The sequence below is a fragment of the Artemia sp. Qi Xiang Cuo genome, chromosome 17 (assembly GCF_049724085.1).
Source record: "Artemia sp. Qi Xiang Cuo chromosome 17, ASM4972408v1, whole genome shotgun sequence".
NCBI lineage: Eukaryota > Metazoa > Arthropoda > Branchiopoda > Anostraca > Artemiidae > Artemia > Artemia sp. Qi Xiang Cuo.
In genome coordinates, this window is record NC_142810.1 from 48,346,288 (window position 1) to 48,364,100 (window position 17,813).

The 17,813-nt window shown below is 36.6% G+C and overlaps 1 protein-coding gene across 2 annotated transcripts in view; it reads left to right on the forward strand.

Annotated features, from left to right (window-relative positions):
• spoon (A-kinase anchor protein spoonbill) overlaps positions 1-17,813 on the forward strand; it is a 141,620-nt gene that overhangs the window by 40,886 nt on the left and 82,921 nt on the right. Inside the window, exons 2-3 of one of the 2 annotated variants that reach the window (XM_089103545.1) lie at positions 777-954; positions 13,820-14,526. In XM_089103545.1, coding sequence (XP_088959671.1) covers positions 13,864-14,526 — 663 coding nt within the window. In that variant the 5' untranslated portion in view covers positions 777-954; positions 13,820-13,863. The remainder of the gene's footprint in view (positions 1-776; positions 955-13,819; positions 14,527-17,813) is intronic. The other variant, XM_089103546.1, reaches the window with a different exon arrangement.

Genomic DNA, 17,813 nt, shown 5'->3' on the forward strand with positions numbered 1-17,813 from the left:
CCCCCCATCTTCCCCATGTAACACATTTTCTTTTGCATACCTCTTTCCTGTAGGCCTAACCCTAGATTAATATCGGTATCTGCTCTTATCCCTTCGTTTTGGTGTTGTCTCTTAAGTTTGTGACAAGGGCGTATCCAGGATATTTGTTCGGGTGGGGAGGTCGGGGTGTTTTTCATAAAAAGAAAAAAACTTCAAAACATGCATTAGAAATTTGGATGCTCCTATGTTAAACGCACTCTTTTATATAGTGCTAGTTTGGTTAATGCTAATGAAATAAAATAAAATAGGATGAATATACATAATAGTTTTGAAACGAATTTGGGCTATATATTTGCACATTAGAGGTTGGGGGTAAAGCATAGCATATATTATTTGGACCTAACCTAAGTACCTCCCCCCCCCTAAACCCCAAAAAACAACAGTTTAAATATCGTGTACGCAATGAAAACAACGCTATACATTGTATTATCCTATAGCAGTGTGTTGAATTAAACCGTCAAAAACAGGTTTTTGGTGACTGGTTTCCATTGCAGAGTCGGTCGATTTTTTTTTTGGGGGGGGGTTCAAAACCCGGTAACCCCCTCCCCCTGAATGCGGGCTTGGTTTGCGAATATGGTTCGCTACTCCATTTTTTTTGTGCCATGTCCATTCCCTAATTTTCGTAGCCTGTTCAATGCCAAACAAATTGTTTCTATGTGCCTTTAGGCCTTTTATACTTCTATTGTTTGGATTGAAAAATGGCTATAAAACACTTGCTCGAGTTTTCCTCTTTTTAGGTTTATTTTACGCTACCTCTACTTATAAACCAATCAGAATCAAGGAGTCTATTGGCGGCGTCCTTGTCACCTCGTGGAAAGTTTCAAACCACGTTGTCGGTGTTAGTTGCGTAGTGGAATTTGTGCTGGAAACTTGAAAGGATTTTATCTGTTTGACTATGGATTTATATAATAATTTGTAAGAATGTTACTGCTTTGGTGCGATTTGATTGTACGAAGGTCGTTTTAAGAACTACAAATAATGGTACTTGTATGACATATCGACAACACTCAGGAAGGGAATTTAGGTTGATCATGATGAAATATAGCCTACCAAAATCTGATGAAAATATAATACTTCAATAACAAAATTATGGAAAGGGTAAATTTCTACCAAATCATATTGTTGAGTTAGGAATAAAGTGAATACACCATTCGATGCCCTTTTTTATGCTGATTACGAATATAATAATCATTTCTATCGAAGATGAATTTCAGCCCCCCCCCCTATATATGCCAATTCAGGGTTAGGTCAGGTTTTAGAAATATATACCCTTAATTGGCATATATAGGAGGGGGGGGGGGGCTGAAACTCATTTCCGATAGAAATGATTAATATATTCGTAATCAGCATAAAAAAAAGGTATCGAGTGGTATATTCACTTTATGCGTAAGTCAATAATATGATTTGGTAGAAATTTACCTGGAAAGTAGGCCGCCCAGAACGCATTATATTAAATACCGACTCTATATTAAATATTAAATTAAAATAAACTTGCATAGTAGGCTAGTTTATTTCACTGCCTAAGTAGTTATAACCGATTGCAGACGGACAAACCGGTTTTCTCAGAGCAAACTTCTTGAGGGCAGTCGATATATCATACAAGTGCCCAAATAATCACTAGGCTATTTCCAGGTGCGAGATTTATTTTCTAAACTAGCTATAGTTGCTTCATCTATCTGCTGAAAGACAAAGCATTTCCAATATATCCTACCCTATTTAGTATAATTTCCAAATATAATAAGGTGAAGGTATTATCAAAGACCACATTGTCTTTCTATGACAAACAAATTGAAGTTCAATAGGGATAAATCCTTTTATTAGCCGGTAAAACATTTGTAAAATCTCTGGATATTTTGGTCACAATTTCAGTGGCCGTCTTCAGCAGATATGCCGGAGATTTTGGAACTAAGGTAAAAGACGTTTTGGGAAAGACCACTTTTCTTTGGTTTGGGAAAATAGAACTGGGTTTTTGGACCACCCTTGTTTTACTACAGCATGATGCAACGTGAGGGTAGTAACAAGAGCCCCACCTTCTTAGTGAAATTTTCACCAATAATTTGGCAGCATAAATTAAAAATGTGGTCTGTTTTGACAAGCAATTGAAAAAAAAAATTATAGGCTGTTTGTGATTTATTGAATAAACAACAAGCTATAAAAGTTACATTTTTAGAATCAGAAGAAAATCAGCTTTTTGTTAATGTTTGAATAAAAATGAAAGGTACTCCTTCCATATACCCACTCTTTTATATATCTCAAACTAAACACGCCATGAAAAACTCGTTCTTACGGGATGATTCAACACACAGCTGTAGAGAAATACAATATATAGCGTGGCTTTAATTGCGTATACGATATTTAAAGTGTTGTTTTTTCTTTTTTTTTGGGGGGGGGGGGACCGAGGTTAGGCTACGTATTTAATATATGCTGTGCTTTGCCCCCACCCCCCTAATGTGCAAATATATAGCCCAAATTGGTTCCTAAACTATTATATAGTCATCCTGTTTTGTTTGGTAAATATTTACCAAATCATATTATTGACTTACAAATAAAGTGAATATACCACTCAATGCCTTTTTTATGCTCTTTCCAAATATAATAATCATTTTTGTCGGAGATGAATTTCACCCCACCCCTTTATATCAATTCAGGGTGTATATTTGCACATTAGGGGGGTGGGGGTAAAGTTTAAACGTACCTCCCATTTACATCATAAATAAAATTTTCCCCCCCCTAATGTGCAAATATATACCCTGAATCGGTATATATTGGGGTGGGGGTAAAATTCATTTCCGACAAAATGATTATTATATTTAGAAAGAGCATAAAAAAAGGCATTGAGTTGTATATTCATTTTATTTGTTAGTCAATAATATGATTTGGTAGATATTTACCTTTTATTTTATTTCATTAGCATTAACCAAACTAGCACTATATAAAATACCAAATGAAACACTGAAATGATCCTTGTAGGTAAACCAACAAATTAAAAATTTCAAGGATTTGATCTTAAATAATTTTAATAATAACCATATTGATGCATAGCTTTGGTTTTTAACTATTCATTGATATATACAATTCTTCTCAATCCCTATTTGGTTACAAGATGTAAGGGAGTTTGTTTTACATAATTTTGCTCAATTGGATACTTTTTTTTTTACCCTATTGTCACGGTCTAATAAAAGGATTTAGGTACTTACGTATTATCCAGGGCACACTCAAAAAGTTAATCATAATGAAACTTACCAAAATATGATGAAAATATAATACTTTAGTGATAGAATTATGGGAACTGCAACAAAGAATTGTAGAAAGCAGGCTGCCCTGAACGCATTATATTAAATACCTAACCTGACCAACTAAATATTAAATATTTAGTTAAAATAACCGGTACTTGTGCACTATATCCTAGACAGCGCTATAGACTGTACTAGGAAATACTACAGGAAACCAGTCAAAAGGGTATTTGCAATGAATAAATAGACCGCAAAGCGTGATTTTTTATTGCGTTTGCAATATTCAAAATGTTGTTTTTGGGGTTTTGGGGGGAAAAAGGTACCTAGGTTAGGCTACGTATTTAGTGTGCTATATTAAATACTTAGTTAAAATATACCTGGATTGTAGTTTATTTCACAAAAGAATAAGCTAGTTATGAGCTAGAATGTAAGAGAAAAATCGGTTTATCAGGTCTAACAAAGCAAACATCTTGAGTGTGTTCTGGAAAATACGTAAGTACCGGATTTCTTCCCCTTTGAACTTTTGTTTGTTTATAATGAGGTTAATCTTCCAATTAAACTCACTAATGGGAAATAGACATACTTTTAAAATTAGAATCTTAACCTGAAACAAGATAATACATTCATTTCCATCAGAAATAAAGTTTACTCCCAACCCCTCCTTCTTAATGGGAAAATATATAGCCTACCTTGAATAGTATATGTGCACTTAATTCTCGGTACTCTTCTACTAAATGGACTCTTTTATATAAAACAATGTATATCAGTGACGAAATAGACAAAGATGCGTGAAGAAAAAAAGTTTACAATACCTTCTGGAATATAAACAAAGACGAGAACTTTATTTAAATTGTTGTTTTTGGGGTTTAGGGGGGGAAGTACCTAGGTTAGGTTACGTATTTAATGTACGGTATGCTTTGCATCCCCCCCCCCCCTAATGTGCAAATATATAGCCCAAATTCGTTTCTAAATTATTATATATTCATCCCTTTTTATTTCATTAGCATTAACCAGACTAGCACTATATAAAAGTCTTTTAATAGAAGAGTACCTAATTCTCTATAAATCCCTCCCTTCTTCAAATTGATTTAGTAGTTTGTCAAAAAAATCGAAAATTCTTTGCATATATATATAAATCAGGATATATATTTGCAAATTACGGGGGGGTGGGTGGGTAAAGTTCAATAGTTGCATTATTAACCTATAATTTGCTTCCACTATACTTTACCCTTGCAGAAAGTTCTGACCGCCTGGAATGGCTGTTTATGGTACTACTCAAAGAGTGAAACTTAAAGAGTGGCAACTATTGCTTGTCTTTAAAACAAGAATTACTAATGCAACATAGGATTTGGCGATGTTGGGGGGTGAAACATGTTTCACCCCCAACATTTCTGCGCCCGGGTCTATTTAGCAGCCCCAATTCTAGACTTATACCCTTAATAAAATGCAGAAAGGGTAGCGGAAGCATAATTGTATTGATTATGATTAAGCATAATAGACGAAAGCATTGACCTAACAGTTTAAAATCAACTGTCCTACTTACCATGATTTTTGCAGGCGATTTTCTCCCTATTTTAGCCTAGCCTAAACGGTGGCCGGCGTTTACCCCCCCCCCCCTCCTCGGGGGGGGGGGTATTCGCCTAGAACCAGCCTAACGACTGGAACTACTGCATAATACTACTTTTTGGTACTTGATAAGATATAAGCCTAGAGTTGAAGCTGTTGAGAAGGAAACATGTTAAGAAAACAATTGTTACTCTATAATGTGCAGAATAATTAGATAGTACATTTTGACTGCATCTCAAGTAAACTTCACCCCCAGTACCCTTTCTCCAATCAGATAATTCATTGCCCAAATTATATATTTCCTAAGCATCTTGCCATGCGTCACTTGTTTCAACCCATGTACCCGTAAATTGAATGAATTGTGACTAAATGAAGAACAAAAAAAAACACTTGGGAAATGTATAATTATTAAGTAAGAATTGTCTTCTTAATATGCTTCCTTCTCAATATCCCAGTGGCGGTTCTGGACTCACCTGTGGCAAAACTGACTAGCCCCCCCCTGCCTCCCAAAAATTCTCAGGCTAAATTTAAACTGTTTTTCTCATTTATTAACAAATTTTGCCAACTGCGCCGTCTACTTTATTTTGTTAACAGTAAAATTTCGAATATTACAAAATGAGTATAACCATTAGATTATTTATTTGAAAATTTCACCCCCAACATTTCTCCGCCCGGGTCTATTTAGCAGCCCCAATTCTAGACTCATACCCTTAATAAAATGCAGAAAGGGTAGCGGAAGCAATTGTATTGATTATGATTTAAGCATAATAGACGAAAGCATTGACCTACCAGTTAAAAGTCAACTGTCCTACTTACCATGATTTTTGCAGACTAGCCTAGGCCTACTTCGTGCAGACGGAATTTTGACTTGAAATAATTTTTAAAAAAAATTAAAAATGCGGATTAAAATTTTATTTTAGAGGTTGAACTCCTCAGAAAGAAGCACAGAAAACGCTTAAAAATATATTTTCTTAATATTTACGTCATCCCTAAAAGCGCTTCATTTTACACCTACCCCCTAATTGTCAAATATATACCTTAAGTTATATATTCTCTTTGAGTTTAGCCTACTATGCGCGACTTCTGTAACAATTTAACGATAAACAACGGAGTAGCACAATAAAGTTTTATAACTAATTAATTTAACTCGTTAACAATGTGAAAGTCAATGTATTCAGTTTGAGTCCAAACTGAATGACTGTCTGAAGACTAGTATAAGGAATGACTGAGTTTTACAAGCGCTGATAGATCAGGGTAAAATGAAACTGTTCCTGTAATCATTGAAATTGCAAACAAAAAAATTATGTATAATAATCGTCCAAAGATTAAAAAGTCATTAGGGCTGAAAACGGCCAGAATTTAAATTAGGCTATATGAAATGACCGAGAACAGGGGCCTTGGGCGCAATCCCTCAAATTTCTGGAAATATTTTGTCACAAAAATTATTATTATTATTGTTCTCTCTCCTGAAAAAAACGTCTTTTGCGAGGGTAAACATCAATTTTTGAAGAAGAAAGATAAAGAAAATACATTTAGTCTAAATATCATTACATTTCTCCAAGTTAAGCTCCACTTCTGAAAATAGACAGGGCAAAAACGACGTCCTTTCCATCATAAATGCGAATAGAACGTCAATATTGAAAATATATCGACAATGGCATTCAATACCTGTATGAAAGACAATATCCTGTACAATTATCCTTTCTTGTACAGGTATCAACGAATATGAATTTACTAAATGAATAATCAATTTACTTGTCGATTGTGAATCGAAATTTATAAAATGTTATAGGGTTGCTTGATTTTGATATAGAACATTTTTGGTCTTGAGATGGGAGACTAGATTGTTTTCAGTGTTAGTGAGGGTCCGGTTAAATATTGGCTATCAGAATAATATTTATAAGAACAATACACCATAATATATATTTGAATACAGTGACGTAATTTGAATAGGGGGTCTGATGAGGGGTATTTGCCCCATCTTATTTTCCAAAAATACTTTTTTGTATTTTCATTGAAAAAAAACCAGAAAAAATTGCACCCTCTTTAGATCTTGAAAATCCACACTTTTGTGAATTAACACCTGTGGGCAAATCCGTCAAAAAGTAAGCAAGATGCTAAAAACTGAACGGTACTGTCTGACCTATCAGTGGCGGATCAGGGGCGGGGGTCGAGGGGGAACGCCCCCCAACGTAGTTTAAAGTAGTGTAATTTACTTAATTAACGCAAATTTGCGTTAATTAAACTTGCTCATAACACACGTCTATCGGATCAACCTATTTCCCCTCCCTTCCCCCCACAAAAAAAAATCCTGGATCCGCCCCTTTGATCTAAGTGTATGTACCCTTAGATATGAGTCTAGTTGTAAAACAAGTTTATAAAGCTTTTGCTGTAAAGTCGATTCTTGCTTTTATAGTAGTTTATGATTACAAATAGATATTAAATAAGGGGATGGTAATCTACTAAACCTTTTGACGTTGGAATGATTTTAATGTTAACACTTTAAAGCTTGTTCTTGTTTGGATAGTTTTTTTTTATTACAAGCATTGACTATATATACATATATATAGATATATATACATACTTTTTGTATGTAATTTTTAATAGCTTTACTAGTATGCCAGTATTTCACAAGTTTTAGCTGACATAGGGATACCATATAGATCTTATGGTAGAGGCTCCACTGTGCCGGGTAAAGAAAGTAAAGCCTCGAAACCCGTTAAGGCACGTGGTATTTCTTCTGATGAGCCCTAAGGGGAGGTTCTACTAGGAAATATTTCGCTAGATTTAAGTTGATTTTGCTTGTAAATTTACAACGACTTACATTTATTGATGACGACTTTGCATGGATTTGGACATTTCTATTTGGTTGATGGTTCGGTTACACTGTTTGGTCCTAGGCAGTTGGATAGATGAGTAAGGTCAAAACCTCGTTCAAGTGCACATTTGTCTCAATTGCTGGATTAGGACGACAGTTTACAGTTTTTTTTTTTTTTTTTTTTTGCCAAGTAATTACCTCTTAAACATAATATATATACATATATATACATATATATACATATATATATATATATATATATATATATATATATATATATATATATATATATATATATATATATATATATATATATATATATATATATATATATATATATATATATATAAATAAATTTAAATATTTAATAGGAATTTAACAAAAAGCTTATCGTTGATACTAAAAGAAGGATGGTTGCATCCTGGGACTCTTCAAAAAACATTTAAGGAAATTTGGCAATTAAAAAACAAAGGAAAAACACAGAATAAGCAGAATATTTGGCATCTAAAAATCATGATCAGGATAAAGAAGTTTTTCCATGGGGAAGTTCTGACTGTATACATCCTATGCCGGTAGGATGCATAATAAACTGTTGCGTAATAAAAAAAGAAACAAGATACAATGAGCGCCTTTTTTTAATCAGTTTTAAATTGGCTCTTGTATCTTCGAATTTTGTATTTTAACTGTTTCTTGTTTTTGGTATGGATTCTAATTCTGTTTTATGCGCACTTGGCAGATTATTTTACAGCCGAATTTGTCTAAATTATAAAAATATTAAAATGTCACATTAATTGTCACATTGTTTGGAGGGTGCATAGTTTGTAGAAAACCGAAATGAGTAGATGCCAATCTTAGTTCAATTCTTTGTTTTGACCGAAATTAATATATCAGTAATTGGTTAAAATGTGAATACACTTAATGCTTATTGTTTCATTTTAAGTTACTTCAAAGCGATATTTGTCATATAATTTGGATTTTTTTTTATAATTACTTATAATTATAATAATCGTATTTCATGGGGAGGGGCCCTGCCCCCCCCCCCCCCCAATATTTTTTCTGGTGCATATATATATATATATATATATATATATATATATATATATATATATATATATATATATATATATATATATATATATATATATATATATATATATATATATATATATATATATATATAATGATGGTATCATTATAAGTAATAATGACATTAAAATTACTATAAACTCATCGAATACATTAAGCCACAAAGGCAAAACATCCCATGAAGCCTGGCACGTAGCCTACACTTGATTTTTTTTGGGGAAGGGGCAGGTCATAATTTTATGCGATTATTTGAATAGCAAATGCACAGAAAAGGGTCAACAATTATATTGGGGTGACAGGGCCTTGAAGCCCCCATCTGCCTACGTCCCTGCTTGAAGCTCACACTGCCTTTAGTTCTTTTCTTACAGGATCTTCCCACTCCATTTGAGGACTTTTTGCCTTTTGTTTTAGTTCAGCTGCACGGTGAAAAATAAGGTTAGGCCTATGATATAATTCATAAATTGTCTACTGCTTTTGACGAACTCTCCCTTAAAATACAGTTTTCCTCAGCATGGATGTCCTCGATACCTCAACTGAAGATTTTTTTTCCATATGTGTTGCAATACATCAATAGGAAATAAGGTCTTTGTTTCCTAGTAAATCAGTTTAAATCTTGGTACTACCCTTTTTCTGCTTGTCTAGAAGTTCCTGTCCTTGGAGAATAGCCCTTCTGTCATTTAGTTTCCCAGACATTTTCAATCTATTTAGAATCTGTAGAGTTTGTATTTCCGGACATTTTTTATCAATTGTCTGGTGTTGTTTTTCAAGTCAGAACAGAGCATATGAGTTGACTGACTGTGGTGCAACAATCCAAAAGTTTCAAGGGGTATCGGCTAGTTATTTCAGAGGAGACACGATGTTTCAAAAAGGCATTTTTGGTATCTGATATTTATCAGGGCGTATCCAGGATTTTGTTCGGTGGGGGGGGGGGTAACAAAAAAACGCATAAAAAATTTACAGGAGGGGGTTCTAACCCGGTACACCCCCCCCCTGGATACGGACTTGATTCTTTGATACTCTAATGGGATTGCCATGGTCACTTTCAGTAAAAAAAACTATAGTATTGCCTTGTGTGTACTCCTTTACTGGGTGTAAATGGAAGTAAGCTAGGGTGGAGGCTAGACACGTTTATTATTTGACGTAAATACTGAATGATTTCGAACTAGACAAGTTTATTACAACAAACAGTTATAACTGTTTTTGTAAGTAGCTGCCTTATCAAAAGATGTAAAATGTGCTGACACTATGCGGCTTCAATTATACTACATACAATCATCAATTCAATAGTAAAAAGAAATATAAAAAATCAAGAAATCGCCAACTCGACAAAAAAGGCAAGAAAATAAAATGTCAATGTCAATAACCAACAATAATAATAATAACGAAATGCATGTTTAAGGCAAAATAAGTAAGTCGGATAATATGATTGTAATAAATAAATAAATAGCAAAAAATACCTTTTATCCCTAATCTGTGGTTGGCTCACCAATACAAAGAATTTTATTATTTTAGAACTGCTGGTTCTCTGCCTCCCTTAAGTGACCTGGGAGGGAGTCCCTTTCACCCCGCTCCACATTTTTAACGCTATAAGCTGCCTCTCCAGCGCTTGAATATTCCGTCACCAAGTTCAGTTAGTAGCATTTCTAGTAAAAAAAAAGTCGGCACATGTCTAAAATGGTCAAAAAACACCGAAAGAGGATAAGTACAACAGACTGGTAATCATAGAGTTTTTCTGCGTCCAGGACTTTTAACTTTCTAAAAGATGTAACTATACTGTTTACATTTTCATTACATCAATCAAGCGAATTAAAATTCGTGCCGAAGTTGCCAGCTGACAAAACGCAACTATCAGATAGTGATCTCAAAATTCAGATCTTGTGATAAAACTCAAAATTGTGATCAAATTGTCTATTTCATTTATTTTCTTCATTTTGGTTGTCAAAGTGCTTGTACAAGAGAGAGAGAGAGAGAGAGAGAGAGAGAGAGAGAGAGAGAGAGAGGGTGGTGCGGGATTCCAGTAAGATTAATCTTAGGATCAAAGAAAATTAGTGTTAAGATCTACTTTGACTTACTTTTGACTTAAAGCTCTTGCTCGGCAGCGTCGCCAGCGTACAGGGAACCAGTCGTCAGCGCCGTCAGTCTTCTCCAGAGTGGTCGGTTCAGGGCAAGGGTTGTCGCTTCAGCCGGGTTGATGTTTCTGGAGGCGAGCCGATCACGGATGACGTCCGCCCATCTGGTGCGTGGTCTTCCCCTAGGACGCCTCCAGCCGTTTGCAGCTGGGTCGCAATCGAAGATGAGCCGGCCGGGTGTTTGGGCAGGCAGACGGAGCAGATGACCTTACCAACGCAGCGAGCAAGACTCAAGCTGCTCGGACAGGGGTGGGAGTTTGAAGGACCTGAGGATTTCTGAATTTCGTACCCTGTCGGGCCATCGGGAGCGTTCTATTTTTCGGAGGTGTTTCGTCTGGATGGCATCTACCTTCAGCGTCTGTGTCTGAGTCAGCGACCAAGTCTCAGCAGAATAGAGCATAATGCTGGCAACCGAAGCAGAGTATATTCGTACCCTGTCGGGCCATCGGGAGCGTTCTATTTTTCGGAGGTGTTTTGTCTGGATGGCATCTACCTTCAGCGTCTGTGTCTGAGTCAGCGACCAAGTCTCAGCAGAATAGAGCATAATGCTGGCAACCGAAGCAGAGTATATTCGTGCTTTGGTGAGACGGCTGATCTGGGGTTTATGGAAGACTTTTTTTAGAAGGCAACCGAAGATAGAGTTTGCTTTTGCCGCTCTTGCTGATATTTCAGCATCTAGGTTTCCGTTTGAGCAGACAATTGAACCAAGGTAGGTAAACTACTTGACTACCTCTACAGTTTGGCCACAAATTTCCACAGATGACAGGGGGTTGGACGGCGTTTTCTCAACGGGCATTATCTTGGTCTTCGACCAATTTGTTTTCAGACCGAGTTTCTCAGCGGCAGAGGCCAGTGTTTCCAGTGCAGTATTGAGGTCACTAATGCTTTTACATATTAGCGCCACGTCGTCGGCAAAGTCAACGTCTGAAAGAACTCTTCCAGTAAAGCCTGTGCCAAACGGCTGCACCTTCTGTGTTTCATTCAAGATGTGGTCTACTACACAGGTAAAGAGCTCAGATGCAGTGTCACATCCTTGCCGGACACCATTTTTAATTTTGAAATATCCAGAAGGCCGTCCATTTACAATCACCACACTTTCAGTATTATTATGCAGTTCTTTGAGGAGACGGACGATTTTCGTGGGTACGCCAACAGACTGAAGGATTAGCCATAGTGACTCCCTATCGACAGTGTCGAAGACAGATCAAAAATCGACAAAGGTAATGTACGCCTTCCTCTTATATTCAAGAGTTTTCTCTACTAGTTGTCTAATCGTATGGATTTGCTCGGTGGTGGACCTGCCTGGCATGAAGCCAGCTTGCTGGGGGCGACGCAGGGCATGGAGGTATCTTGTTGCCCGTTTGAGAAGCAGCATAGCGAAGAGCTTTCCAGGAACTGAAAAGCTCTTTTCGTGGGTACGCCAGCAGACTGGAGGATTAGCCATAGTGACTGCCTATCGACAGTGTCGAAGGCAGATCGAAAATCGACAAAGGCAATGTACGCCTTCCTCTTATATTCAAGAGTTTTCTCTACTAGTTGTCTAATCGTATGGATTTGCTCGGTGGTGGACCTGCCTGGCATGAAGCCAGTTTGCTGGGGGTGACGCAGGATATGGAGGTATCTTGTTGCCCGTTCGAGAAGCAGCATAGCGAAGAGCTTTCCAGGCACTGAGAGTAAAGTTATGCTACGATAATTGATACATTCTGCTTTGCTCCCCTTCCTCTTGTAGATTGGCACAAGTAGGCCCTTCTTCCAGTCTGAGGGGATTTTTTCAGAGTGCCACACAAGGTTAAACAGCATTTGTAGCCAGAGGATCATGGCTGGACCCCCATTGTTAAGGACTTCCGATGTTAGGCCACATATTTCTGGCGCTTTGTTATTCTTTAGCTTGCGGGTGGCAGCTTTTATCTCCTCCGCTGTAAATTCAGGACCATCAGGAGCAGGTATGGTATTAGCCGCAGCAGCTGCTAGCTCATGGTCCATCTGGTCTGGTGGATCTGAGTTGAGCAGCTTCTCAAAGTGGTCCTCCCACTGGCGGAGGCATTGTGATTGGTCGTAGATATTCTCACCGCTAGCGCTTCGAAGGTATGGCGTAGTTTGAGTGTTCTGACCTGACAGCTCACGAAGAATCTTGTAGGTGGCTCCACTGTCCTTTTTCTTGGCGGCCTCTTGCAGTTCGGATGCCTTGCTGTCAATAAAAGCCTTGTGGTCTTTATGCAGCATGGAATTGCACTCTTTGCTTAGCAGTCTGTATGTAGCCATGTCCCTGCCAATACGTGCTTCTTGCCTCAGCTCTATGATGGCAAGGAAGTGATTACTGATCCAGTCCTTTTTCTTCCGTTGTCTCATTCCAACAACGTCAGTTGCTGCCGCAAGAGTGTTCTCTTTGAAGGACTTCCATGCAAATTCACTATCATCGCATTGGCCAAGGACCTCAAATCTGTTGGATATCTCCACATGGTACCGCTCAGCCAGAGCGGGGTCCTGTTGTATCTAGGACATACTTAATTTTCAGATAGTCGCTTTGAGCCGACGACATGTCGGCAGCCAACTTGCAATTGTCTTTTGATAGTTTCCTCCTCAAATATATCGGCGCTATTATGCCTAGAGGTCATACCTGACAATTCCAAACTTCTGAAGTAATTACCAAAACTGTTGCTAAGCTGTCCTCAAAGGGATAATCAGTAAGGCAATACAGATCAAGAGGGCCAAAATGTGATTGAACACACATTGCTCTGCTGATCGTCCCTTCGAGAGCGGCTCAGTAGACCGTTTCGTGATTTATATCGTAAGTAAAAAAATCCCATATACGATCTGTAGATGTAATAGGGACTATCTGTCTTGGTGACCGTTGAAAGCCTCTCCTGAAAATTATTGAAACTTAATTTTTCTTCACTTTAATCAGGACTAGTTTTCCTTCACAAACTCATATTTTTCTCTGTTTCTAGGTCCTTAATAGCGCTGGGGGGTGATCTACAAGGTTTTATTCCTAATGGAAAATACGAATAAATTTGTTCTCCTGGGATTAAGCTCATTTGCATTGGCGCTGACAGTGAACTACTTTAGAAAGCGAACGATTAATTCTAACAGAGAAGAAAAGAACGCAAAGAAAACAGAATTAGTCAAAACAGTAACCTTTGGACCTAGTGAGATAATTGACGCGAATATTGATGAGAGTAGTCTCATTGAGAGTGATTTAGTTACGCAAGATAGTGCAGTTTTATCAATTGACGGGAGCATCGCTGCTAAATCCGATTTTAACAATTGTGACGGTGATTTCGTTACAGAAGAATCTGAACTGGTTACTAACGAGGTTGAGACCCTTATTGAAGAAGCAAAATCAGTAGTTTTGAAGAGTGGACCATCACAAGATTTAGACGAAATTGAAGTAAAATCAAACGAGTTGAAAGCAATTGTTGAATTGTTAGCTGTGAAAGCGGATAGTAAAATGGCTAAAATGGAGCCTATGAAAACAGAACATTTGAATAATAACTCAGAGGAGTTGAATAAATTAGTAGAAAATTTGAAATTGAATGAGAAGGACATGAATTCAGTGGACGTGTCTAAAAGAACATGTGAAAGAGACTCGGCTAATAATAGCCCTGCGGATTTTTCAACAACTAATGGAAGTATTCACTCAGATGCCAGGAGTGAGGTAAGGCATATATTTTTTAAGGGTTTGAAAATGTTAGGGCGCTAACTCTACTGTGCAATAGAGCCAAAGAATGTTACTTATCGGTTATATAATAAACACTCGAGAATTTCGTTCGCGAATGATGCGAACATGACCCAAGAAGCTGGTCAAGCAATTTCTTCATACCACAGAATTAGCTTTGGCTGGGTTTCAAAATAAATTGTAGCTATATTTTATTTAAGTATTAGGCCTAAGTTGGTATTTTGGTTGTGTTAGGTTAGAACACAGTTTATAGACAGTAAGCTTATCGCAGATCATTTATGGTCTTCGTTCTCGGTGCGAACAAAAAGCTCCTCCCACTTATTTCTGCATTAGCGGGTTAGTCTGTTTTCGTCAATCACTGAGAAATGGTTACCAAGTGCATTATTCGTAATTGCAAAAGCAGAAAAAAACTTGGTGAGCCAGCCAAGTGGTTTGCAAGTGTCCCATCTCACAGGTATGAATTAATTTATGTACAAATTATGAGTTAATCTATTATTTACATACAGTGGACTCAACTGATCGGCCTATGTAGGATTTTATAAAAAAGGGGGCGGGGGGGGGGGGGTGATGAAATGTGTGAAAATAAGGAATTTTTTCTTCTTCTAATAACTGGTGGGGTAGGTGTGAAGGTTTCAGGGGCGGATCCAGGATTTTTTTAGGGGGGGGGGCAAAATAGGTTTATCCGACAAACTTACGTAACGAGCAATTTTAATTAATGCAAACTTCCGTTAATTAGGTAAATTACGCTACTTTAGACTACTCTATGGGGGCACCCCTCGCCCCCCCCCCCCCCTCTGGATCCAACACTGGATGGTTTATAATTTTTTTTTCAAGTCATGATGTTTATTTTCTATATTATTTATTTTCTAGATACGACTACTTTCGATTTCAATCAATGTTTTCATATGGAATGGGCAGACCTTTCTTAAAATTTAAACAATAAACACCTCTGTTTGAAAATCTTTGCACTTTGTGAATTTAGATAGCGATAAGGGTTCCTGATTGAGACCAATTTTAGGACTTGAATTCTAATTATTGGTTGTTGTGGTAAAAGTTGCCACAATAGCCCTATCCAAGAAAATACCAAACGTCTGTTAATATACCAAACGTAAATACCAAACGAAAATACCAAACGTCTGTGAATTTATCCAACCTTACAGCTCCTTCGCTAGGTGTCGTTTCGTTTCTGCAAGACTGTGACTCCATTTTTCTCAAACATTATAGAAATTCTTGTTGGGACCCAGGACTAACCCATCGAATATGGCTTGAGTGCAAAAACCTGAATTGGGAAACTGGCTGCGAGGACTTCCCCCTTGAAAAATTTATAAGATTTTTTTTGCTCGCACGTGGATATTACGAAGTAAAATTTAAGAATCAGGAAATCGAGAGACGTACCCATCAAGGAAAATAAACTAGCAAGTAATTATTTTAGTTTTAGTAGTTTAAATATTTGATTATCTCTTTTTTTTGAACAAAGGGGTGAAATTTTTTAAAACTTGTGTTTGATTATCTCCTTAATGAGCTCCTCAGTACTACAGACAATAAAAATCAAACCAATATCAATAAACAGATGTGAAAAACGGAAGTGACTATATTTAATTTAGCTGCAAGTCTACATTCATGCCCACCAAGTAATTTCCCTTTCAGAAAAAATTGATAAAACTTTTGAAACTGAAATATCAATGCGAAGCACCAAATATCATAATCAAATGTCATCGCTTTATGGCACTGTTCAAATAAAACTTATTTTTTACTTGATTATCGTCGTAAATTTATTCTTTGTCTTTCTTTTCATTCTTAAACCAATGTTATATTTACCTTTTGCATTATTACAGCCCACTATATATACATTCATATAAATTTATATGCAGTGTTACCGCCATACCAATTATTCTCCTTTCCTTTTTTATTCTTTAATAATAATTTCTGGTCGTTTTGAGTTTGAATTATTGTAGGCTTCTATTTCTACTGATCTTAAGTTTAATATGGCCTTTACTTTTCTTTAAAAAAAACTTTCTTTTTCGTAAAGTTTTCGTAGCGTATATATATATATATATATATATATATATATATATATATATATATATATATATATATATATATATTTATATCGGCGCGTACAAACAGCTCCTCTCATTTGATCTGCCATCAGCGGTCCAATTACCCTGGAACACGTATTTTGGCAGAAACTTTCTCAAAATGCCTTTGAAACCAACTTGAGACTTCGAAACCTATTTTTAATTCCTAAAAACATCTAATAATAACATTACACTACTAACTACCGATTTTCATGTATGTATTGGAATAAATTAATTTAAAATTAGTTTCTTCAAAATTAGTGTTCCAACGTTGAAGCCAAGTTTCGCGTCCAAGAGAAATCTGACTTGTCTACCCGTGAAAAGATCTGTAGAGTTAAGAGGATTTTCTTGTGGTGGGGGTATTAAAACATGAAGAGTGCACTTTTAGCTAACTTTTAAACATCACATGAGGAAGTATTTCAGATGAATGTCGGGGATGGGGTCAACTTCTATGGACAAGTATGTTATATACTCTTTGAGTCGTTTTTCTTTATTTGTCTTTTTTCACCTTTAATCACGTTAGCTACGGAAGTAAATAGAACTAGATCTTTGTTCACTAGTTAAACGAAACATGAAGACACTGAGATGCTGTTTAGTACCAATAAGCAGTAGGAGAGCCACTCGTCAAAGAGTCGACGGATCAGAAATACATCCATGGAGAATCGCTTGTTTTTTTTTGTCTTTTTAAAACGAGGAAAAAGTTTTCTTGATCTATGAAATTTTGCCAAGGAAAATTCGGTACATGGGGGAAGGGGTCTCCTCAGAGATTTTTGAGGAAGGATATCCTATATGCAGTTATCTACGGACAGCATTTTTTTCAAACCTCTACCATGAGGGGGATAGTGAGCACCCCTTCCTGATCCTAAGAAGCATTTGAGGAATCTTCCTTGGCAAACTAGATGTAGGTTGTACAATAATATGTAAGAATTCTAATATTTTGACTGAAACGTATATTTTCTCGCCATATCAGACCTCCTTTGAAAAATTTGCGGCATGTATAATTAAATATGGCGTCGTCCTCATATGGCCTTAGATGTTGCTTTAAGCCCGAAATTGCGTAGTTGTATTGTTTTTCTTGCAAGTTTACGCCAAGTTTCCTTTTTTCCCCTATTTAGCCGCATGCATCTAAAAGACCTGTTTCGCAATTTGATATTTACATCTATTTAAGAATGCTTCATGGTCCCTTAG